Source organism: Odocoileus virginianus, chromosome 17 (genome assembly GCF_023699985.2).
Source record: "Odocoileus virginianus isolate 20LAN1187 ecotype Illinois chromosome 17, Ovbor_1.2, whole genome shotgun sequence".
NCBI classification, from domain to species: domain Eukaryota; kingdom Metazoa; phylum Chordata; class Mammalia; order Artiodactyla; family Cervidae; genus Odocoileus; species Odocoileus virginianus.
Genome location: NC_069690.1, coordinates 13,912,205 through 13,934,761, shown reverse-complemented (window position 1 = coordinate 13,934,761; position 22,557 = coordinate 13,912,205). Strand labels below are relative to the sequence as shown.

Sequence of the window (22,557 nt, the reverse complement as noted above, 5' to 3'; positions counted from 1 at the left end):
GGTCAGGGGGGAGGGTAGCTCCTAATTGTTACACTCTGTGATAATTATGAAGTCAGCTCATCGCACCCCCATCCCACCGCAACTAAGGGTGTGTCTGCTGCCTGCAGTTTCTCTCTGCTTCCTGTCAGCTTGGTTGTCCTGCATGGTGCCGGCTGCTGTCCCAAACAAACTCCATGGCATCACAGACATTCTACAAAGTGGGAGATGGGGAGGAGGCCCTGCTGAAGAAGGAGACCCTCAATGTCTTGAATGCACTCAATCAAATGTCGAAGCCCTTTCCAAACCCCAAGTCAATGAACAGGACCGTCACGACCAAAGGCCTCCCACTTTCCTCGAGGGGCAGTTTGGTGAACTTCTTAGAGGAGGATGCCATCAATCTACCGTAAGACCTGAGTCTGGCCCTTTTATGTTTTCTAAGGCCAGAGCTGGGTGGGCGGAGGAGTGTGGGGTGGGGAAGAGGGTGTTGAAGAGGCGTCACTTCCTTGACTTATCACAGTCGAGACTCCCAGAGAAGAGTGCGTAAGCAGGTTGCCTATGGATTCCTGACCGCAAATCAATTCTTGGAGGCATGCCGGCCTCCAGCTCCGGGAAACCTTCTGGGATTAGCTGGAGATGGGTTGGCGGTGCTCGTCATCCTGTTTGGTCCTCACCATGAAGCCCCCTCTCCTCTCCCCATGGTTCCTTTGCTCATCCTACCTATTGTGCGTTCACCTGTCTGGTTATGTCCTCCCCCCAGCCCCCAGAAGCCTGCCTGCCTTCAGACTGAGGTCTGTGTTCCTCCTCAGTGATCACGGGTCTCCTTCACTTCATTTCACAAAACTCTTTGGGCACCTACAAGGTACCTGGTCCAAGGTTAAGTTCTGGGAATGCAGAGCTGGAAAGCACTCTCTACCTTTAAGGGGTTCCCAGCCTGGGGTGTGTGTGTGGGGGGGGGGTTGGGCGTGGGGGGCTGTCAGACAAGAATTGAGACTATTACACCATGGTCTGTGCTATGACGGGACAACTGGAGGAAACAGAGGGAATTCAGTATAGTTTGGGAGGGGGTGAAGTTAAGGGAGGCTTCATGTAGGAGGTGACTCTCAGAGGAAGGGAAGGAGTTAGCCAGTGGAGGGACAGAGGAGTGGGTTAACGTGGGCTGAGGGAACTGTCTGTCGGAAAGTTTCACGGGTATGTGACCTGTGCAGTTAAACACAGCCCGACACTTGGAAGGACCCTGTTTAGTTTAATGCTTGGATGTTACTGTTTTGAAGGTCTTAATAATTTCTGTAGAAGGGACCCCACAAATTATGTAGCTGGTCCTGATGACGTGAAAGGGGCTGCAGTGGTCACTCCCTTGGGTACCTGTCAGTAAACAGGTATGGCTAAAGTGGCGGGTGCAGGTAGGAAACTTCCTGGTATGGGGAGAAAGTCTTACACTGGGAACCAAGTTTCAATCCAAGTTCTACCACTTAGATATATGACCATAGACAAGTTCATTAAGATCAGCGACCCTTGGTGCCCCGTGTGTAAAACGAGACCGGCCCCATCCAGCAGGGCTGCTGTGACGATCACAAGGAGTTGTTGTCCAGCATATAGCCCAATGTCTGGCTGCCCCTTCAGCACTGGTGTTTCCAACAAGTAAACCTTCAATAGAGATTCCTTGGGGCTTCCCGGGTGTTCCAGTATCTAAGACTTCATCCTCCCAATGCAGAGGGGCCCGGGTGTGATCCCTGGTTGGGAAACTAGATTCCACATGCCACAATAAGAGTCTGCAAGCTGCAATTAAAGATCCCATGTGCTGCAACTAAGACCTGGTGCCGCCAAATACTTAAAAAAAAAATAATAAAAAGTAAAATAGAGATTCCTAAGGACAGTTTATGGACTTCCCAAGTGGCGCCAGTGGTAAAGGGCCCACTTGCTAATGCAGAAGACATAAAAGACTCGTGTTCAGTCTCTGGGTCAGGAAGATCCCCTGGAGAAGGACGTGGCAACCCACTCCGGTATTCTTGACCAGAGAATCCTATGGAGAGAAGAGCCTGGCGGGCTACAGTCACAAAGAGTTGGACACAAGTGAAGCAACTTAGCACATAGCATAGGACAATCTATAGTGTAACTGACATCCATACCCAGACTCTTCAGCCTACAAAGGGCCTTGGAGGGAGAATCACCAAGTGTCCACCAAGGGCTAGCATAGGAGGTTTGGGTTGATCAGGATTTCACAGGAGGAGGTTGGGGCTGGGGCTCAGGGTGGAAAACTTTGGCCTTGATCAATCGACCTCAAAGCTGGAGGCTGGCCTGATGTGAGGGATCTAGGGGTATGTGTGGGTCACTGGATCTGGCTAGAGCAGCCGGGGGAGGTGGGGAAGGAAGCAGGGGAGGGGAGCCAAAAAGCACCAGGGGCAGACGGGAGCTGTGTAACATGGGGCCCGGGAGATCCAGCTTCTGTTCCAGCTCTGCCATCGACTACCAAGGTGACCTCCGTCAAGGTGCTTGGTGTCCATAGGCCCTATGGCTGCTTTCTCTAGACAGGGCTCTTCCAACTGAGGGCTATGACCAATGAATGTGTCAGGAACTCATCCTAGTTGGTGCAGACTAGTATTATAAAAATGAACTAAATAGAATTTAAATTCCAGAGAACATCACACAGAGTAAGTACTGGTTTGTGAAACCAGTTAGTCCTGGATTGTGAAACATTTTAGTTATATGTGTGTGTGTGTGTATGCATATACTGGGGTTTCCCAGGTGGCGCTAGTGGTAAAGAACCCGCCTGCCAATGCAGAAGACATGAGACTCAGGTTCAATCTCTGGGGTCGGGAAGATCCCCTGGAGGGGGCATGGTGATCCAATCCAGTATTCTTGCCTAGAGAATCCTATGGACAGAGGATCCTGGCAGGCTACAGTCCATGGGGTCACAGGCATGCATGTACTAGCTTGTAAAGAAATATGTATTTCTTACTTTCAGTTCAGTTCAGTTCTTTTGCTCAGTCATGTCTGACTCTTTTCGACCCTGTGGACTGCAGCATGCCAGGCATCCCTGTCCATCACCAACTCCTGGAGTTTACTCAAACTCATGTCCAAAGAGTCAGTGATGCCATTCAACCATCTCATCCTCTGTCGTCCCCTTCTCTTCCTACCCTCAATCTTTCCCAGCAACAGGGTCTTTTCAAATGAGTCAGCTCTTTGCATCAGGTGGCCAAAGTATTGGAGTTTTCAGCTTCAACATCAGTCCTTCCAATGAACACTCAGGACTGATCTCCTTTAGGATGGACTGGCTGGATCTCCTTGCTGTCCAAGCGACTCTCAAGAGTCTTCTCCAACACCACAGTTCAAAAGCATCAATTCTTCAGTGCTCAGCTTTCTTTATACTCTCACATCCATACATGACCACTGGAAAAATCATAGCCTTGACTAGACGGACCTTTGTTGGCAAAGTAATGTCTCTGATTTTTAATATACTGTCTAGGTTGGTCATAACTTTCCTTCCAAGGAGTAAGTGTCATTTCATGACTGCAGTCACCATCCGCAGTGATTTTGGAGCCCCAAAAATAAAGTCAGCCACTGTTTCCACTGTTTCTGCATCTATTTGCCATGAAGTGATGGGACCAGATGCCATGATCTTAGTTTTCTGAATGTTAAGCTTTAAGCAAAATTTTTCACTCTCCTCTTTCACTTTCATCAAGAGGCTCTTTAGTTCTTCTTCAATTTCTGCCATAAGGGTGGTGTCATCTGCATATCTGAGGTTATTGATATTTCTCCCAGCAATCTTGATTCCAGCTTGTGCTTCCTCCAGCCCAGCATTTCTCATGATGTTCTCTGCATAGAAGTTAAATAAGCAGGGTGACAATATACAGCCTTGATATACTCCTTTCCCTATTTGGAACCAGTCAGTTGTTCCATGTCCAGTTCTAACTGTTGCTTCCTGACCTGCATACAGATTTCTCAAGAGGCAGTCAGGTGGTCTGACATTCCCATCTCTTGAAGAATTTTCCACAGTTTGTTGTGATCCACACAGTCAAAGGTTTTGGCATAGTCAATAAAACAGAAATAGATGTTTTTCTGGAACTCTATTGCTTTTTTGATGCTTCAGCGGATGTTGGCAATGTGATCTCTGGTTCTTCTGCCTTTTCTAAAACCAGCTTGAACATCTGGAAGTTCACGGTTCACATATTGCTGAAGCCTGGCTTGGAGAATTTTGAGCATTACTTTACTAGCTTGTGAGATGAGTGAAGTCGTGTGGTAGTCTGAGCATTGTTTGGCATTGCCTTTGTTTGGGATTGGAATGAAAACTGACCTTTTCCAGTCCTGTGGCCACTGCTGAGTTTTCCAAATATGCTGGCATACTGAGTGCAGCACTTTCACAGCATCATCTTTCAGGATTTGAAATAGCTCAACTGGAATTCCATCACCTCCTCTAACTTTGTTCATAGTGATACTTCCTAAGGCCCACTTGACTTCACGTTCCAGGATGTCTGGCTCTAGGTGAGTGATCACACCATCGTGATTATCTGGGTCGTGAAGATCTTTTTTGTATAGTTCTTCTGTGTATTCTTGCCACCTCTTCTTAATATCTTCTGCTTCTGTTAGGTCCATACCATTTTCGTCCTTTATTGAGCCCGTCTTTGCGTGAAATGTTCCCTTGGTATCTCTAATTTTCTTGAAGAGATCTCTAGTCTTTCCCATTCTATTGTTTTCCTCTACTTCTTTGCACTGATCACTGAGGAAGGCTTTCTCATCTCTCCTTGGTATTCTTTGGAACTCTGCATTCAAATGGATATCTTTCCTTTTCTCCTTTGCCTTTCACTTCTCTTCTTTTCTTTTTTTTTTTTTTTTTCACTTCTCTTCTTTTCATAGCTATTTGTAAGGCCTCTTCAGACAGCCATTTTGCTTTTTTGCATTTTTTTTTCCTTGGGGATGGTCTTGTTCCCTGTCTCCTGTACAATGTCATGAACCTCCAACCATAATTCATCAGGCACTCTGTATATCAGATCTAGTCCCTTAAAACTATTTCTCACTTCCACTGTATAATCATAAGGGATTTGATTTAGGTAATATCTGAATGGTCTAGTGGTTTTCCCTACTTTCTTCAATTTAAGTCTGAATTTGGCAATAAGGGGTTCATGATCTGAGCCACAGTCAGCTCCTGGTCTTGTTTTTGCTGACTGTATAGAGCTTCTCCATCTTTGGCTGCAAAGAATATAACCAGATGGTATTGACCATCTGGTGATGTCCATGTGTAGAGTCTTCTCTTGTGTTGTTGGAAGAGGGTGTTTGCTATGACCAGTGCATTGTCTTGGCAGAACTCTATTAGCTTCTGCCCTGCTTCATTCTGTACTCCAAGGCCAAATTTGCCTGTTACTCCAGGTGTTTCTTGACTTCCTACTTTTGCATTCCAGTCCCCTATGATGAAAAGGACATCTTTTTTGGGTGTTAGTTCTAGCAGGTCTTGTAGGTCTTCATAGAACCGTTCAACTTCAGCTTCTTCAGCATTACTGGTCAGGGCATAGACTTGTATTACTGTGATATTGAATGGTTTGCCTTGGAGACGAACAGAGATCATTCTGTCATTTTTGAGATTGCATCCAAGTACTGCATTTTGGACTCTTTTGTTGACTATGATGGCTACTCCATTTCTTCTAAGGGATTCCTGCCCACAGTAGTTGGTATAATGGTCATCTGAGTTAAATTCACCCATTCCAGTCCATTTTAGTTCGCTGATTCCTAAAGTGTTGATGTTCACTCTTGCCATCTTCTGTTTGATCACTTCCAATTTGCCTTGATTCATGGACCTAACATGCCAGGTTCCTATGCAATATTGCTCTTTACAGCATCGGACTTTACTTCCATCACCAGTCACATCCACAGCTGGGTGTTGTTTTTGCTTTGGCTCCATCTCTTCATTCTTTCTGGAGTTGTTTCTCCACTAATCTTCAGTAGCATATTGGGCACCTACTGACCTGGGGAGTTCATCTTTCAGTATCCTATCTTTTTGTCTTTTCATAGTGTTCATGGGGTTCTCAAGGCAGGAATACTGAAGTGGTTTGCCATTCCCTTCTCCAGTGGACCACATTTTGTCAGAACTCTCCACCATGACCCATCCATCTTGGGTGGCCCTACATGGCATGGCTCATAGTTTCATTGAGTTAGACAAGGCTGTGGTCTATGTGGTTAGATTGGTTTGTTTTCTGTGATGGTGGTTTTCAGTCTGTCTGCCCTCTGATGGAGAAGGATAAGAGGCTTATGAAAGCTTCCTGATGGGATAGACTGACTGAGGGGATACTGGGGTTCTGATGGGCAGGGCCATGTTCAGTAAATCTTTAATCCAATTTTCTGTTGATGGGTGGAGCTGTGTTCCCTCCTTCTTATTTTAGCTCAAGGTAAAAAAAAAAAAAAAAAAAAAGATTTGAAAGTTAAATTTTTTGGATCCTGTACTTCATCAGCAAAAAATTTAAAGAGTGGGGAAACATGGGCAAGGTTTTTCTTTGTAACAGCCAAGAATTGGTAAGGATACAAATATCCGTGTAACAGAACACCATACAGCAGTTAAAATGACTGAACCAGAGCAGATTAATCTAAAAAATACAATGTTTTAAGTAAGAAAACAGCAAACTGCAAATGAATATGTACTGAATGATACCATTTATTTATATAAAGTTTAAATTATGCAAAATAATAACATACATATCTAACAAACCTATAAAAACACATGGGGAGTAATAAACACAAAATTTTAAATTTACTGCTCCGGCTGCCTCTGAGGGAGAACATCAGGAGAGCGGTAGGTGAGCAGAATACAAGGGGCTTTAGCAACACTGATAGAGCTTTAGTTCTGAGTTGGATAGAAGCTAAATGGAAGCTTAATATAATACGATCATTTTTTCCAGTTTTATTGAGACACAATTGACATTTAATATTGCATTAAAGTATGCAACATGATTTGATAATTGTATGTGTTATGAAATCATTACCCCAATAAGCTTAGTTAACATCCATCACCACACAGTTACAAATTTTTGTGTGTGAGATGAGAGCTTTTAAGACCTAATCTCTTAGGAACTTTCAAATATACAATATTGTTAATTATAGCCACCACTTTGTACATTGGTATGGTGGTGGTTTAGTCACTACGTTCATGTCACTTTGTACATTACCTCCCCATGAACATATTATCCTTGATATCTTGAATGAGTCTGAAATATTTCACAATTAAAAAAAAAAATTAGACGACTTCCCTGGTGGCTTAGTGGTAAAGAATCCGCCTCCCAATGCAGGAGACATGGGTTCAGTCCCTGGCCCTGGAAGATCCCACATGGCATGGAGCAGCTAGGCCTGGGCATCACAGTTAATGAGCCTATGCTCTAAGGCCCAGGAGCTGCAACTACTGAAGCCCGTACGCCCTAGAGCCCGTAATCCACAACAAGAGAAGCCGCCGCAGTGAAAAGCTGAGCACTGCAACTGGGGAATAGCCCCTGCTCCCTGCAACCACAGAAAGCCTGTGCAGCAATGAAGACCCAGCACAGCCAAAAATACATAAATAAACAAATAGTTTTTAAAAATAAAAAAATTAGAATGGGAGAAAAGCTTTGAGCATTCACCCCAATAAATGTATATTTATCTGTGCCGTTAATCTTACATGCTATATATTAATACATATTGGTAACTGTCATAAAAATCTAAGTAAATAAATGTAGTAGTTACATATTAAACAACAGTAAATAAATATTTAATATAACTTATTATTTTTCTTTTAGATACTTTTAGATATTTTTCCATATCCCAGTAGATCGTTATGGTCATTCCCTGGGGTGTTTGCACCCTACCTTGGAGGAAGGACTTGGAGCTTTAGTGGTGTTTCTAAAAATGTGGTTCTCAGAACACTTGCATCAGAATCATCTGAGGCTCTTATGAGAGATGCTTTAGCAGCTTCCCCAGTGCCATCCCAGCTGGGGACCAGGGACCAGGAGTGTGCATTTTTCACTAGTAAGTGTCCTGGTGAGTGTGACACTGCTGCAGAGCAAGAATGTTCTGAGAGGCTCGAAAGCAGTTGAGGGCGTTGGTAAGTCCTGCCCCAGGCCTGCCTGCCGCTGGGAGCTTCCAGGCGGCAGGGGCTGGGGCAGCTGCCTCCATCTGTCTCCCCCTCCCCTCCCCCTCCAGGAAGCACATGCCGGTGGAGGATTCCGAATGTAGCTCCGATGACACCAGCATCTCCCCCATGTCGTCTACCTTGTTGAATCCCATCAGGTTGGCCGTGACCCAGCCCAACAGCAGCTTCTTTGCGGGCATGCTGGAGGGCGAGCTGAACAAACTCAGCCTCTCCTCGATAGCCAAGGGCACAGAGAAGGGGCACCTGGCCCTCTGCCCCCAGTCTAAGTCCAAGATGGCCCCTGGGGGCCTGCTGGACCTCGACAACCCTGAGGTGGACACAGACACGTCCTCGACGCACTCGGAGTCCTCTGTGGTCTTGGATGTGCCGGAGGCGCCCTTCATCTGTGAACACACGGTCAGCGACTCCACAGCTGTGGTGCGTTTCCCCCCATGTGCATTTGGCAAAGGCTTGATGCCCTCCCTCCCCCCACCCCCACGTGCCCGGCACGGAGCTGAGCTCACTGGGGAGCATGTGGATACCTGCTGCCTGCATCCTGACCTCTAGTGCATGGGTTAGGAGAGGGTGTGCCCTAAAGAATTCCAGCGCAAGCTAGAGAAGGTTCAGTGCTGCAGGAAAAGTTCAGACCAAGTGCCGCTGGGGATTCCGAGGGAAAGAAACGTTACTTCCAGCTGCAGGAGTAAGCTTTGGTGGCGTTCAGTGACATTTGAGCTGGGACACAGAGGTCAGACTTAGACATCTAGAGATGAGGAAAGGCATCCTGTGCAGGGCTGACACTAGCAAAGGCTCACATGTGGGAGGAAACATCCACGTCCTAATTCAGGGTTGCTCACACTTTCCGGCACCTGCAGATCTGATCCTCATGTTACCAACAAGATTCCTCATTCCTCGAGGTTCTGACTCAGTAGGTCTGGAGTGGGGCCTGAGACTCTGCATTGCTAACACATTCGCAGGTGGTGCTGATGGCCCACAGACCACATGCTGAGTAGCGTTGTTCTGGATACAGGAAGGGAGCAGTAGGAGGGGGTCATTTTCCAGAGATCCTGTAATGTTAGGCTACTGTATGGAATTTTTCAGTAAGCAAAGAGGACCAGCTCTGTGCAACGTTTTGTATCAGGTGAGAGATGCAATATGAGTTACATATTGGAAAATACCATCTGGTGGCTCAGACAGTAAAGCGATGAAGGAGACCTGGGTTCGATCCCTGAGTCGGGAAGATCCCCTGGAGAAGGAAGTGGCAACCCACTCCAGTACTCTTGCCTGGAAAATCCCATGGACGGAGGAGCCTGGTAGGCTGCAGTCCATGGGGTCGCGAAGAGTAGGACACGACTGGGCGACTTCACTTTCACTTTTCACTTTCACGCATTGGAGAAGAAAATGGCAACCCACTCCAGTGTTCTTGCCTGGAGAATCCCAGAGACGGGGGAGCCTGGTGGGCTGCTGTCTATGGGGTCGCACAGAGTCGGACACGACTGAAGTGACTTAGCAGCAGCAGCAGCAGCATGGGCCAGACACCTGCTCTCTCTGAACTTGTAACCCCATCTGCAATGAGTGAGGTGGACGAGATGATTGCTAAGGTCCCTTTCAACGGACAGTCTATAGAATATGGAGTTGAGGGCACACACTGAGGTTGGTGCGGCTGCCCAGGGAGAATGTCTCAGGCTTTGGGCTGGTGGGGCCCCATCCAACATGGGGTGTGCCTACCACCCTCGGACACACCTGCCTCAGCTCCAGCGGGAGCAGGGAAGGGAATGGGGTCTTCTGCCCCACATTGCAGAGGGACTGGTGGGGTGGTAAGGGGAGGCCAGGCCAGACCAGGTCTGAGGAAGCCTTGGGGGTTCTCTCCCCCTAGATTTCCTGGACCTACGCCCCTGGCAAGCAGCAGGTCAGTTTCTACCAGGTCCTGTTACAGGAGGTGGTCAGGAAAAACAGCGGTGAGATGCCCAAGGTGAAGAACCGCCCCTGGATCTTCAATAAAATTCTGGGCACCACCGTCAAACTGATGGAGCTGAAGCCAAACACGAGTTACTGCCTCACCGTCCGCGCAGCCAACACCGCGGGGGTGGGGACATGGTGCAAGCCCTACAAGGTGAGCCCTGGGAGGATAGGGGCCCGAGAGTCAGGGGGAGGGGTCTGGACAGGGGCCCTAGAGGTTGGGAACACCCCTGTACCCCAGGACCTCTCCTCCTGCTGGCTTTCCCTCTCCCTGGGCAGATAAGCCTCAATTCCAGGCTGCTTTCCCTGGGGAAGGTTAAGGAGTAAGTCACTTTGGGGCCCCCTGGAAACTGACCTGTTCATTCATCCCTAATGTGTGTGTCTCAAAGCCAGTGGCTTCTGGGTTCTTCAACTTAGTTATCAATGATTGTGAGTGGGTTGGGAAGTCAAGAGCACTGAGGGAAAAAGAGAGGGAAGAGGCTAACGGGTGACAAAGCAGGGAAGAGCCTGGGGGCGGCAGGGCAGGCCCGAGTAGACCCTGCTGAGCTTGGAAACAGCACACAACCGGGGAGAAACATGTCGGTGAATAGGCTGGTAGGGCCCTCGGAGACCCCATTTCACAGACAAATGAGGGGGGGCCGTGTTGGAGCGGTGAGGTCAGGGTCAGCTCTGCCAAGGGGTTCTGAGGACTTCTGTTTCTTTCAGTTTGCAACCGTGGCCACCGACGTGAACAGCTTCCCCGAGAACAACCCCATCCAGATTACCGTGCAGCGCAAGGAGCCCCAGCGGAAGACCGTGTCCCTCGGGCTGGAGGACATGCGCAGGCTCGAAGATCTGGAACACCTCTTTCCCTACTAAGGGAGAGGGTCCCAGGAAGCCCCTCACCCACCTTCAGCTACGGCCCAGGGCCCTCAGCAGTCAGAACCATGAGATGTACCACCAGCCGAGCCAGGGAACCAAAGACCACCTTGCTGGTCCCGGGCCTGGGGCCGAGGTTAGAGGGGAGCTGCGCTCACCCGGAGCCTCCGCAGGCCAGGCCAGATCAGCCTCCACTGCCCGTAGCTGCTAGGCCTCCTTCCCCAGATCTGGGCTGGTCCAGGTTCCTCATTAAAACCTGCAGGTCACCCAGCACCCCGAGATTCTGCTTCATGCCACTGATGGCCTCAGCTGGGCCGCAGCCACTCACCCTCCTGGCTTCTGCCGGGACCGAGTCCAGGTGGGTCAGGGGGACACAGGGCCATGAGATGCCATCGCCCTTTCCCAGTGGGAGAAAGAGATGGTCCCCAAAGACTACAGCACTCACCAGGAAAAACAGTGATAATGGACAGACATAGTGATAGCCTGCACACTGCCAGCTCTGAGGGACATGGGGCAAAGTGCCTGAGCTCTGAGGGGAGGGTTTAATCCCTTCTGTTTCACCTCGGCTCTTCCCGGATGTGACGGCTCAGACCATTTATGGTTCTGGGGCTCAATTTACTCATCAAAAATACAGGGATGTGGGACTTCCCTGGCGGTTCAGCGGTTGAGACGCCGCACTTCCAATGCAAGGCATGAGGGTTCAGTACCTGGTCGGGGAAACTAGATCCCACATGCTGTGTGCTGTGGCCAAAAAAAAGGTGGGGGGGCAGGGCGGCAATAGCACAGAAACCAGCTTTATTTGGCTCTAGCCAGCATTTCCCAAGCTGTTGATGACAGAATTCCTCCTCTCTTGTTTGAATTACATCCATCATGTGTCCAAAGAATACTGAGGAAGGCTAGAAACCTATTCGGTTCTTTGATTCTTCACATCTGTATCCCCGCTGGGGGCATGGCATGGCCCTTCCAGGCACCGCTGCAGGGTCGCTGGGAGGTTCAAGGGAGAGCTCAGCAGCAGAGCGCCTGGCACAGAGCGGGCCCTCAGAGCCCGTCACCTCCCTTCACCCCTCATGCAGTCTCACTGCAGAGACCAGGCAGGCAGAAGCCGAGAACCAGAGCCAGGCAAGGTGCAAAATCGTAGAGGCACAGCTGTGGGTGGGGGAGGGTGAGGAGGGCCAAGAAGTCAAAAAAGGCTGTGGCCCCAAGTGCTCCGTACAAGGATGGCTGGAATTCAACCCAGGTAGAGGCACCTGGCCCTGGAGGAGGGGTGAGCAAGACCTTGGTCCAAGGTCTGAGCACGTCCCGGTGGGGGTTCCCTTCACTCTGTGAGTCTTTGAGGGGCAGAGAGCCACCCTCCCCATCACACCATCCATCCCCACTTCTGCCCGAGCCTGCACCACCGCACGGCCCATTAAGGGGAGCCCTCAGGGACCACCTCTCTGTACCCTGAGGGCCCAGTGACACTGGGTGAGGTCAGCGAAAGCACCCCAGAGCAGCAGGGCTGGCACAAGTCCCTGTGATGGTCAAAGCATCCCCTCTGTGCGATGTCCAGACCAGGAAGTAGCCTTGAGCTAGTGTGACAAGTGCATTTCTAACTGGGCTGAATTCTAGTTCATGCAAACAGCTACACACGGCTGGTGCCACCAGAAGGGACAACACAGCCTCGACAGCCTCCTCTGGCTACTAAGAGACGGGCCTCAGCGGGTCGCCCCAGCTTCTCCCTCGTAGGCACGGTGGCAAGAAAGGAAGGGCCGCTTCCTGCTCAGCGTGGTACTGGTGTAGCCCAGAGAGAGAGGCTGCATGAACTGACCCGGCATAGACCCCTGGGCATCGAGGACAGGAATCGTAAGCCAAACACACAAAATATAAGTTATTTATTTGGTCACAGAATCCGGGGCCTGACCCTGAAGAGACGGCATTTAGAAAAGGCAGCAGCTGGTCATTGCCCAGCCTCCCGCCACCCCTGCTCACACCAGCGAGGTACTGAGGATGGCCGAGGACAGGGTTCAGTGACGACCTCCTGCAACCTTCGACCTCCTGTTCTGCGGAGGGACCCCCGTGGGGTCTGACCGAGGACAGCAGGCCACGCTCGTTCTCAAGGTCATCGCCCAGCCTGAGGCCTCCCGTCAAAGCCGGTAGCGGGTGGAGGCTGAGTCCAGGTGGGGATCCCGGAGACCTGGGGGGCTTCTCATCTCCTCCATCTGTGAACAAGGGCAGGGAATGGGATGGGGACCCCAGCTCAGCAAAGGGAGGCACCATACAGTCCCAGGAGCCCCCGATGGGGAGAGCCTGGGCAGGTGGAGAGCCCGTGGAACTCTCCACCACGGGGGACGACCGCGAGGGCGGGGCGGCCGAGCACACCGACCACCACTGCGCCCCCCACCCCCAAACTCACATCCGGAGGCACTTGTCCTTCCCACCACTGGCCACTCTCTGGCCATCAGGACTCCAGTCGACAGCATATACCTAAACGGGGGGGGGGGGGGGGGGGGGGGGGGGCAGTGGTGCAGTGAGCAGGGTTTGGGGGGGCAGGCTTCAGTGCCCCCCGCTCAGCCACCTGCCCACGAGGGTCGGTCGTACCTCATCTGCATGGCCCGGCAGGTCCATGGACAGCTTCTGGGCCTTCACATCCCACACCTTCAGCGTGCTGTCACTGCTGCCGCTGACCAGGAGCCGGCTGTCGGCCGACCACGCGATCTGGTACACGGCAGCCACGTGGCCGCGCAGGGAGGCCAGGTACCTGGGCCAGGGGGAGGGCGATGAGGATGGACGTGAGATCTTGGAACACATCTGAAGGGTCCTCGAGGCCCCCAGCAGTCGTTCTCAACTGTGGCTGCATGTCAGGGTTACCTGGGAACCTGTACAAAATCTCACTGCCTGGCCCCCGCCCCACACCAATTTAATCTCTGCTGGTCATTGCGATTTTGTAAAACTGCTTCTAGGATGCTTCTTGCTGGGCCTCCACACTTGCTCAACTTCGCAAGCCTTGGACTTCAATGCCCCCATCTGCTTGGCCCGTCTGCACGACACCCCCCCGCTCTGCCCACCCCAGCAGGTGCCTGCTGACAGGTGACGTGGAGGAACAGTGGGCCGGGCCACTGGGACCTGGTCGGGACAGACTGACTGTCTGCTGGTGCAAGTCGTTGGGCCCGAGACTGTTTCCTTGTCTTAGAAAGGGGCTGGGGACGTCCCTGGGGATCCAGTGGTTGAGAATCCTCCTTCTAATGCAGGCGACTCGGGTTGATCCCTGGTGGGGGAACTAAGATCCCACATGCCACGGGGCAACTGAAGCCCACGTCTGCAACTAGTGGAGGCTGCATGCCGAAACAAAGACCCCCCTCACGCTGCAACTAAGACCCAACCCAGCCAAGTAAATGAATTTAAAAAAGAAGGGAGCCGAACAGCCTATTTCACAGGGCTTAGCGTGGAGATACACAGAGACGGACGCGTGAGTCCCCTTCGGCCTCAGGAGTGTTTCCCTGCTCCTTTCCCCACCCGCGCCTCAACCTCTCCTCCTATCGACCGCGAGGGCACTGTGCCTTGTCACACCACTGCTTCTCGAACCTGAAAGGTGACCTTAAATGGCAGGTTCTGATCCCCAAGCTCCGGGCTGGGGCCCAGGGCTCTGCAATTTCATCAAGCTCCCAGGTAACACACTGTCTAGTCTGTGGACTCCACTGTAAGGGCCAGATAACGACTAGACTGCAAAGCCACACTTTCCGCTGCATCCTCGGCCCTTGGCCAGCTTTCAGACCATTTCTCTCCCTAGGTGTACAAAGAACTAGCCATTTTCAGTGCCCGCTTAGTGAGGGTGCTGAACATACCACCTCACTTAATCCTTGTGATAAGGCTGAGAGGTAAGAGGTCTGCACACTCAGAAGAGGAAACAGAGGCTCAGAAAATCCAGGGACTCCCCTGCCTGCCAACGCAGGGGATGGGTTGTTGCTCCACAACAAGAGAAGCCACTGCAATGAGAAGCCCTCACACCACAGTTAGAGAGTGGCCCCTGCTCACTGCAACTAGAGAAAGCCTGTGAGCAAAAACGAAGATCCAGCAGAGCCAAAAATAAAAATGAAATAAACAACAATTTCTTTAAAAGAAAAAAAAAAAGCCAACCGCTTGCCAGAGCCACACAGCTAGAAAGCAGCAGAGCCGAGCTCCTTCCGGAGGGGGAGTGCCCCTCCTCCCGGGCCCACGCCCCCCACTCACTTGCCCGTCCTGCCGTCCCACAGCTTGATGGACTTGTCAAAGGAGGCGCTGGCGATGATTCGGGAGTCTGGGGAGTAGACCACCTGGTTGATGAGAGCCTGGTGCCCCGTCATCCGTGCCAGGGGCTTCTTGTCCTCTGCCGGGGACCACAGAAACAGGGTGAAGTCATCTGAACCAGACACCAGCCTCTCTGGGCCCCGGCCCTGCGGAGGCAAGAAAGCGCACATGGTCTCAGGGAGGAGACCCGACCTCAGAGGCAAACACACCACTGTCTGCTCAATCGTGGACTCTTAACACTGGAACCACCAGGCAAGTCCCCACAGTGGCATCTTAAAAGGGGGAAGGATTTTATACGTGGGCTTGTATATGTTTGTAGTGTGCACATACACGTGTACGTGAAGTCTCAGAAAGGAGACCCGAGACACTGGTAGAACTAGATGCTTCCAGGAGCCACAGAGATGAAAGGCTTTCCACCATCTACTTTTTTTGTGTTCTTTGAACCCTAGACTATCTGAATGTGTTACTGAAACTAAATGAAATTTAAAAAAAGAGAGGGACTTCTCTGGTGTCCAGTGATTAAGACTGCATGTTCCCAATGCAGGGAAAACAGGTTCTATCCCTGGTTGGGGAACTACGAGCCTGAATTCTGAGGCCAAAATAAATAAATAAACAGAGGTACCTTAGAATTAGAAATAAATAGATAAGCAAAAAAAAAAGAAAAAAAGAAAAGTGAAATAAAATGATCCCCAGCACACTAGAATTTTAGAAGTGTAAAAGAAGAACTTTGGGGGAACAGTACATTCTGTACTGGGGCTAGAAGGGAGAGGGGCCTGAGCCTGTGCAGGGTCTGGGGTTTGGGGGACGAGGAGAAACAACACATGGAGCTGGGGGTGCTGGGGACGCTCACCCGCACGAGGTTGTAGCGGCTCAGAGCCTTCTCCTTCAACTCCTGCACTGTGTCCAGGCACCAAAGGAAAGAAGGAACAAGGCTGATGAGAAAATTCAGCACGGACAGCAAGCACCCCGCACACCCGGCCGAGCTCAGCCCCTCGCATGTGAAGCCGGAGAGCCAGCTCCATCTCAACCAGCCCTTCCTCCCTGCCTCCTTCCGCTCACTCACAGGACCCTCGGAGGTCTTGGGCGTTCACTGAGGCCTCGGCGGGCTCAAAGGCCCCCGTGCGCAGGGCGTAGTCAGTGCTGAGGGCCATGGTGTTCACCCAGTGGCCGTGGCCTTGCAGAGTCCGGCACAGCACGCCCTAGGGTGGACGGAGACAGGTCAGACGCTCACAGAGCCCTCTGCGCCCCTGGGAACGCGAATGTCCAGGTCAGCCCCAGGAGACGTGGGGTGGCCCACAGGACTCAGAAGCAGGGCCCTCGTTTACTGTGATCCGAATCAAATCAAATCACTGTGATCTGAATCAAATCTCAAACCCTCTGGGTTCGAGTCTCTCATTTGTGAAATGAGAGAATGAGCCCGGATCAATGTTTCTGAAAATAGGTTTCACAGAAGGGAAATGTCAGGAAAAAAGGGCTCTAGTCCAGTAAGTTTGCGCTATAGCAGGTCTGATAAACCTAAATAGGCTTCCGACAGCAGGAAATTCCAGAGCCTGACCACGCTCAGGGGCCCTGGACCCTCCGCTATAACGCGGCACCGACCCCAGGACCCACTGTTCAAAAGCACCTCCCTGACCAGTTCCCGGAACGAGTTCAGGAAACACTGGTCCGACATCCCTGACCCACGATTTGCCCAGGCTGGTTGCGGACCCATCCCAGCTCTTACATCATGAGCCCTCCAGACTTTGATGGTGCGGTCCTGGGAGGCCGAGTAGAGAAGCCCGTCCCCTCCCCAGCGGAGACAGGTGACTGACTGCGTGTGCCCGGTGAGGATGCGCTCGCAGCGGCCCGAGGTCGTGTCCCAGACCCGCACACTGCAGTCCTTGGAGCTGCTGGCCACGTAGCGGCACTCGGGGTTGCTGGGGAGGAAGAGACGGGTCCTCACTTCTGACTGGGCAGTGCCTGTCTTCCCACGCTGCCTCCCGATGCCCAGCTCGAAGGCCACGGATGACGTCTCGAGGGCTTCCTGACCCCACCATCCGGGGGCGCGGCAAGGTGGCTCTCAGGCCCTGGGACGAGCGCCCTCCACCCCCACCCACGGGTGCAGGCGACCTTCCCCACTGCCTGCCACGCAGTCACTGCCCCTCAGAGCCCCCACCCTGGCCCCTAAGGCTCCTCTGCACCGAGCAGGGGCGGGGTACAGCTTCGAACCCGGCTCCTCATTCACCCCCGCTGTCAGTGTCACTTACGCGTGGAGCGGCTCCCAGCTCAGGGCTGTGACCCACTTGCTGTGGCCAGTGAGTGCCCTGCCGACTTGCTTCCCTGTGCTTGGGTCCCACAGGAGAATCTGCGGGACAGAAGCTCAGCAAATAACCCCCCCCAACCTTCCGCTGGCCTTGCCCAGGGTCCCCCGCCCATCGCCCCCCAGCCACGCCTCCCCGAAGACCCCAGTACCTCATTCTGACCCATCTCCCAGGAAGGGACTCTAGGGTCCCCACCTAAATACCCCAACCATCATCTACCTGGCCATTCTTACAGCCTGAAGCCAGCTTCTTGCCATCTGGGGACCAGGATATGCTAAGGACCCAATGTCTGTGTCCTAGAAAAGCAGGGAGGGGAGAAAGGGGACCATACCTGTCTTTATCCCAAATGCTTAGCAATGCCTGGCACATTGCAGAAGGTGCTATTTGGCACATAGCTAGCTGCCAAATAAATGAACAATCGAACACCAATCAAAGAGATGAGACTCCCGAGGCAAATGGCAAACCCTCCCCAAGTGCTAGAGCCATGCGCCTGCTGCACAGATTACACTGCCACTTTCTAATAGTTCCTCACGTGCCACGGGATATAAAATTCCTGCACGTGTCAGGCCTTATAATTCTCACGATAGCTCTAGAGTATGGAACAAAGCCAGAAGTACCACTCCCATTTTCCAGATGAGAAAACTGAAGCGTAGAAAGGAAGCGAGGCCCACACACAAGGTCGCCTTGCTAGTGTGAGGATCCCAGGCCAGCAGCATCAGAACCACCCGGAACTCGAAATGCAAATTCTCAGGCCACATCCCAGACCGGAGGAGACAAAAATTCTGGGGGTGGAACCCAGAAATCTGTATTTTAACAAGCCCTCTAGGTAATCCTGATGTATGTTCAAGTTTGAGGACTCCTGTGGCAGAGACCGGACTTAAGCCTAGTTGTCCTTGCTACCAGCCAGCCAGTCCCTGCCCACATCCTCACGCTGACTTTTGGGTCCAGTCTCTGCTTGTTTGTAAGTGGCTGGTGGGGCTCAAGGGTAAGGCCTCCACCTAGGAACTGGCAACCACTAACTGGATGTTAAGAGGCTGGAATGTGCTCTGGGCCTCCCAGGAACTAAAGAGCTGAACGAATCACCCGCCTGCCACTGTATCAACACCCGCCCCGGGGGTAACTGCGTGCCTACCGACCCTGGCATGTGAAGTGTGGCGTCTCAGTGCTGAGATCCCAGAAGCGAACTGTCGTGTCTCCGGAGCCACTGGCCAGGTACCTGGGGAAGAAGAGGGGCGGCCTGACCTCTGCACTGGGGACAAGGGGTTGGGCCCCACCCAAAACACTGTACATGTCCATTCCCGTGGCCTATTCAATTGCCTTCTGGGAACAGAATCTGGGAGTGGAAATTTCTCTCTCTTCTGAAAAGGAGAACTATAACACCCAGGCCATCTGGGAGAAGACTCTAGGAGGTAATTTCTCTCCTTGTCCTTCCTGAAAGGAATGGCCACAGCCATAACCAGTTAAAGCTTCTTATTATCCTCAGAGGATTGTGAGAAGCAAATAAACTCTGTTTCTCAGATGAACAACTGACTCAGAGAGGTTAAGTGACTTGCCCAGGTCACACAGCTAGGAAGGGGCAGGGGTGAGCTTGCAGCTCAGCTCTCCTGAGAGCAAGTCCAGGAAGGCTCCTCCAAGGCAGGTATCCTTGGCCTTTGGGGACAAAATTCCACTGGACAAGTCCCTTACTTATACCCTGAGCTCAGAGCTTGGGTCAAGGAAAGGGAGCCAGAGGACCCACTAAGCATAACTTGGGGGTCCCCTCACCCCAGCCAACAGCTGCACCCACACTCCCCTCCACGACCCTGCAGCTGTCCTTACTTTCCTGTGGGGCTGAAGGCCACGGAAATGACCGCCTCACTGTGACCCTCCAAGGAGCTGGTGCAGCGGGTCACAGCCCGAACCCTGAAGATAGCCTGTGGCTGGTAAATGATGTCCAAGACCTTCTCTGTTTCCACCGCCTGTGACTCCAGTGTCCTCCCCAGTGAGGAGACGATCTCGGCATCATGGACATAGAAAGCCAGTGGCAGGGGATCCTCCTGGAGGACAACAGCAAAGGGAAGCCCCCCATGAAACGACGGGCAGAGCAGCCTCCACTGGGCCCCCCCCCCCCACCCACTGCAAGCTGTGTGCAGGCAAAGCCTTCTTTTCAGCCACCTTGCTTGGGACACCCCCATTATTCCCCATTGAGCAAGACCTTTTGAATCCTTCAAGAGCAACTCCAGAATATTTACAAATCACTTTAGAATCCTTTATCTTCATCTCACAACTACCCTGACAGACAGGCATTCATGCTGAAAAAACAGAGCAACTAAGTGCTTAGCCCAATGTCCCATTGCTAATGACTAATTCAGATTCTTCAGACAGAAGTCCAGGATTAGAATTAGTAGATAGCATTTAAGGCATTTTCTAAACCACCACACCAGGCTCTATAATGCCTAAGAAGCATCCAAAAAGCTGACTGAATATGCAGACTCTCTGCTTCACCCCTGGGTCCAGTGTAGTAGTGTAGGCTGGGGCCCAGGTACTGCATTTTTAAGCAACTTCCCCCACCTCCAATGTTGCTGTTCAGTTGCTCAGTCCTGTCTGACTCTTTGGGTCCCCGTGGACTGTAGCCCACCAGGCTCCTCTGTTCATGGAATTCTCCAGGCAAGAATACTGGAGTGGGCTGCCACCTCCTCTGCCAGGGGATCTTCCTGACCCAGGGATCGAACCCGTGTCTCCTGCACTGCAAGCCGATTCTTTACTTCCGAGCCACCAGAGAAGCCCACCTCCCATAGAGGGCAACATTTTGATAAACACTAGCAGCTTAGAGGAAATCAGTCCTGAATACTCATTGGAAGGACTGATGCTGAAGCTGAAACTCCAACACTTTGACCACCTGATGCGAAGAACTGACTCATTTGAAAAGACCCTGATGCTGGCAAAGACTGAAGGCGGGAGGAGAAGGGGACGACAGAGCATCAGACGGTTGGATGGCATCACCGACTCAATGGACATGAGTGTGAATAAACTCCGGGAGTTGGTGATGGACAGGGAGGCCTGGAGGGTGCTGCGGTCCATGGGGTCGCAAAGAGTCGGACACGACTGAGCTGACTGAGAGCTTAGGAGAGCAGAGGTTATGAGTCTGACGTTTGAGTTCCAACTCTAAACCTACCACCTACGGCGCGGCATCTCACACACAATCGAATGATCGTAGGCAACAATGTAAAATGGGGAAGTTAATGACAACGGGGAGACAATGATGGGCTGCGACAAGGAATCACTGTGATGATGCGCCCAATGCGTTCAAAACGCGCGCTCTCTCCGCGGGTGGGCCCTGAAGGTGGGCGTATAAATCGCTCACTCCACTCACATCTTCCGACCCTCCCCAAGGGTAGACCGCACGGCCGGGCTGTCAGCACTGCGGGCGAGCGGTGGGGGCCCTGGAACCCAAGACCTTCGGCCTCCCGATCCCCCGCGTGCCCAACGCTCACCTGGGCCAGCAGAGCGTTGCACACGAGCTGCAGCTTGTCCGGGGTGATGTCCACGGGCACGTCGAACGGCGAGCCCAGCAGCTGCCCGCCCTCATCCTGGAACTGCACGAGCAGCCGCTGCACGTCGCGCGTCGCCGCCTCGTCCTGTGCGGACAAGCGCGGCAGGCGTCACTCCCGCGGCTCGGTTACCCGAGGGCCCCCACTCCCGACTCCCTCCGGCCTCGGGAAAGCGGGCGCGAGACCCCGGCCGCGGGCCCCTCCCGCACTCACGCACACCCGCCGCTGCCGCCGCGGCCGCCGCCATCCTGCGTCCCCACGTGGAGGAGGTAACTCCGGCGTGATGGAGCGCCGCTGCCGTGGTTCAGCGGCGCCGCAGCTTGCCGCATCGCCCCCTGGTGTCGCGGCGGGGAAGTGCCGTGCCCCGCCAGGCCTCCGGCATTGGGCGTGGGCTCACCTGGTACCCGCCTCCACACCCTACCCTTGGACTGGTGGCCGCCTCCGCGTTCTAGTCTCTCCCAGAGCCTTGCAGGATCAGTTCAGTTCAGTCACTCAGTCGTGTCCAACTCTTTGCGACCCCATGGACTGCAGCACGCCAGGCCTCCCTGTCCATCACCAACTCCCGGAATTTACCCAAACTCATGTCCATTGAGTCAGTGATGCCATCCAACCATCTCATCCTCTGTCGTCCCCTTCTCCTCCTGCCCTCAATCTTGCCCAGCGTCACGGTCTTTTCAAATGAGTCAGCTCTTTGCATCAGGTGGGCAAAGTATTGGAGTTTCAGCTTCAACATCAGTCCTTCCAAAGAACACCCAGGACTGATCTCCTTTAGGATGGACTGGTTGGATCTCCTTGCAGTCCAAGGGACTCTCAAGAGTCTTCACCAACACCACAGTTCAAAAGCATCAATTCTGTGCTCAGCTTTCTTTACAGTCCAACTCTCACATCCATACATGACCACTGAAAAACCATAGCTTTGACTAGATGCACCTTTGTTGGCAAAGTAATGTCTCTGATTTTTAATATGCTGTCTAGGTTGGTCATAACTTTCCTTCCAAGGAGTAAGCGTCTTTTAATTTCATGGCTGCAATCACCATCTGCAGTGATTTTGGAGTCCCAAAAATAAAGTCAGCCACTGTTCCCACTGTTTCCCCATCTATTTGCATGAAGTGATGGGACCAGATGCCATGATCTTGGTTTTCTGAATGTTAAGTTTTAAGCAAAATTTTTCACTCTCCTCTTTCATTTTCATCAAGAGTCTCTTTAGTTCTTCTTCACTTTCTGCCATAAGCGTGGTGTCATCTGCATATCTGAGGTTATTGATATTTCTCCCAGCAACCTTGATTTCAGTTTGTGCTTCTTCCAGTTCAGTGTTTCTCATGATGTACTCTGCATATAAATTAAATAAACAGGGTGACAATATACAGCCTTGATGTACTCCTTTTCCTATTTGGAACCAGTCTGTTGTTCCATGTGCAGCTCTAACTGTTTCTTCCTGACCTGCATACAGATTTCTCAAGAGGCAGGTCAGGTGGTCTGACATTCCCATCTCTTGAAGAATTTTCCACAGTTTGTTGTGATCCATACAATCAAAGGCTTTGGCATAGTCAATAAAACAGAAATAGATGTTTTTCTGGAACTCTCTTGCTTT

The 22,557-nt window shown here is 52.0% G+C and overlaps 2 protein-coding genes across 3 annotated transcripts; one reads left to right on the top strand and one right to left on the bottom strand.

Annotated features, from left to right (window-relative positions):
• The first annotated feature begins 65 nt into the window (after positions 1-65).
• FNDC8 (fibronectin type III domain containing 8) lies at positions 66-11,146 on the top strand. 2 transcript variants are annotated; one of them, XM_020902303.2, is made up of 4 exons: positions 66-382; positions 8,131-8,497; positions 9,993-10,169; positions 10,721-11,146. In XM_020902303.2, the coding sequence occupies exons 1-4, from the start codon at positions 174-176 to the stop codon at positions 10,871-10,873; spliced, it is 906 nt and encodes a 301-aa protein (XP_020757962.1). In that variant the 5' UTR covers positions 66-173; the 3' UTR covers positions 10,874-11,146. The 2 variants fall into 2 exon arrangements, with proteins under 2 accessions (XP_020757962.1, XP_020757961.1); XM_020902302.2 differs by having other exon boundaries at positions 67-382; positions 9,933-10,169.
• A 1,581-nt stretch (positions 11,147-12,727) lies between these two features.
• NLE1 (notchless homolog 1) lies at positions 12,728-21,234 on the bottom strand. Its single transcript, XM_020902306.2, has 13 exons — positions 21,184-21,234; positions 20,910-21,053; positions 19,255-19,472; positions 18,573-18,652; positions 17,656-17,732; positions 17,383-17,480; positions 16,860-17,052; positions 16,200-16,335; positions 15,987-16,033; positions 15,080-15,282; positions 13,451-13,610; positions 13,266-13,336; positions 12,728-13,071 (listed from the first exon to the last, which is right to left on the bottom strand). Exons 1-13 carry the CDS (start codon positions 21,211-21,213, stop codon positions 13,059-13,061), a joined length of 1,470 nt encoding a protein of 489 aa, XP_020757965.2. The 5' UTR covers positions 21,214-21,234; the 3' UTR covers positions 12,728-13,058.
• Positions 21,235-22,557: the final 1,323 nt, after the last annotated feature.

Coding starts and splice junctions, on each gene's coding strand:
- NLE1 (XM_020902306.2), bottom strand. CDS start 21,213: ATGGCGGCGGCCGCGGCGGCAGCGGCGGGT. Junction 15,283..15,986: donor GCCGCTACAACCTCGTGCGG/GTGAGCGTCCCC, acceptor TTGCCTCCGCAG/GGCCGGGGCCCAGAGAGGCT. Junction 13,337..13,450: donor TGCCGGGCCATGCAGATGAG/GTACGACCGACC, acceptor CCCCCCGTTTAG/GTATATGCTGTCGACTGGAG.
- FNDC8 (XM_020902302.2), top strand. CDS start 174: ATGGCATCACAGACATTCTACAAAGTGGGAGATGGGGAGGAGGCCCTG. Junction 383..8,130: donor GAGGATGCCATCAATCTACC/GTAAGACCTGAG, acceptor CTCCCCCTCCAG/GAAGCACATGCCGGTGGAGG. Junction 10,170..10,720: donor CATGGTGCAAGCCCTACAAG/GTGAGCCCTGGG, acceptor TGTTTCTTTCAG/TTTGCAACCGTGGCCACCGA.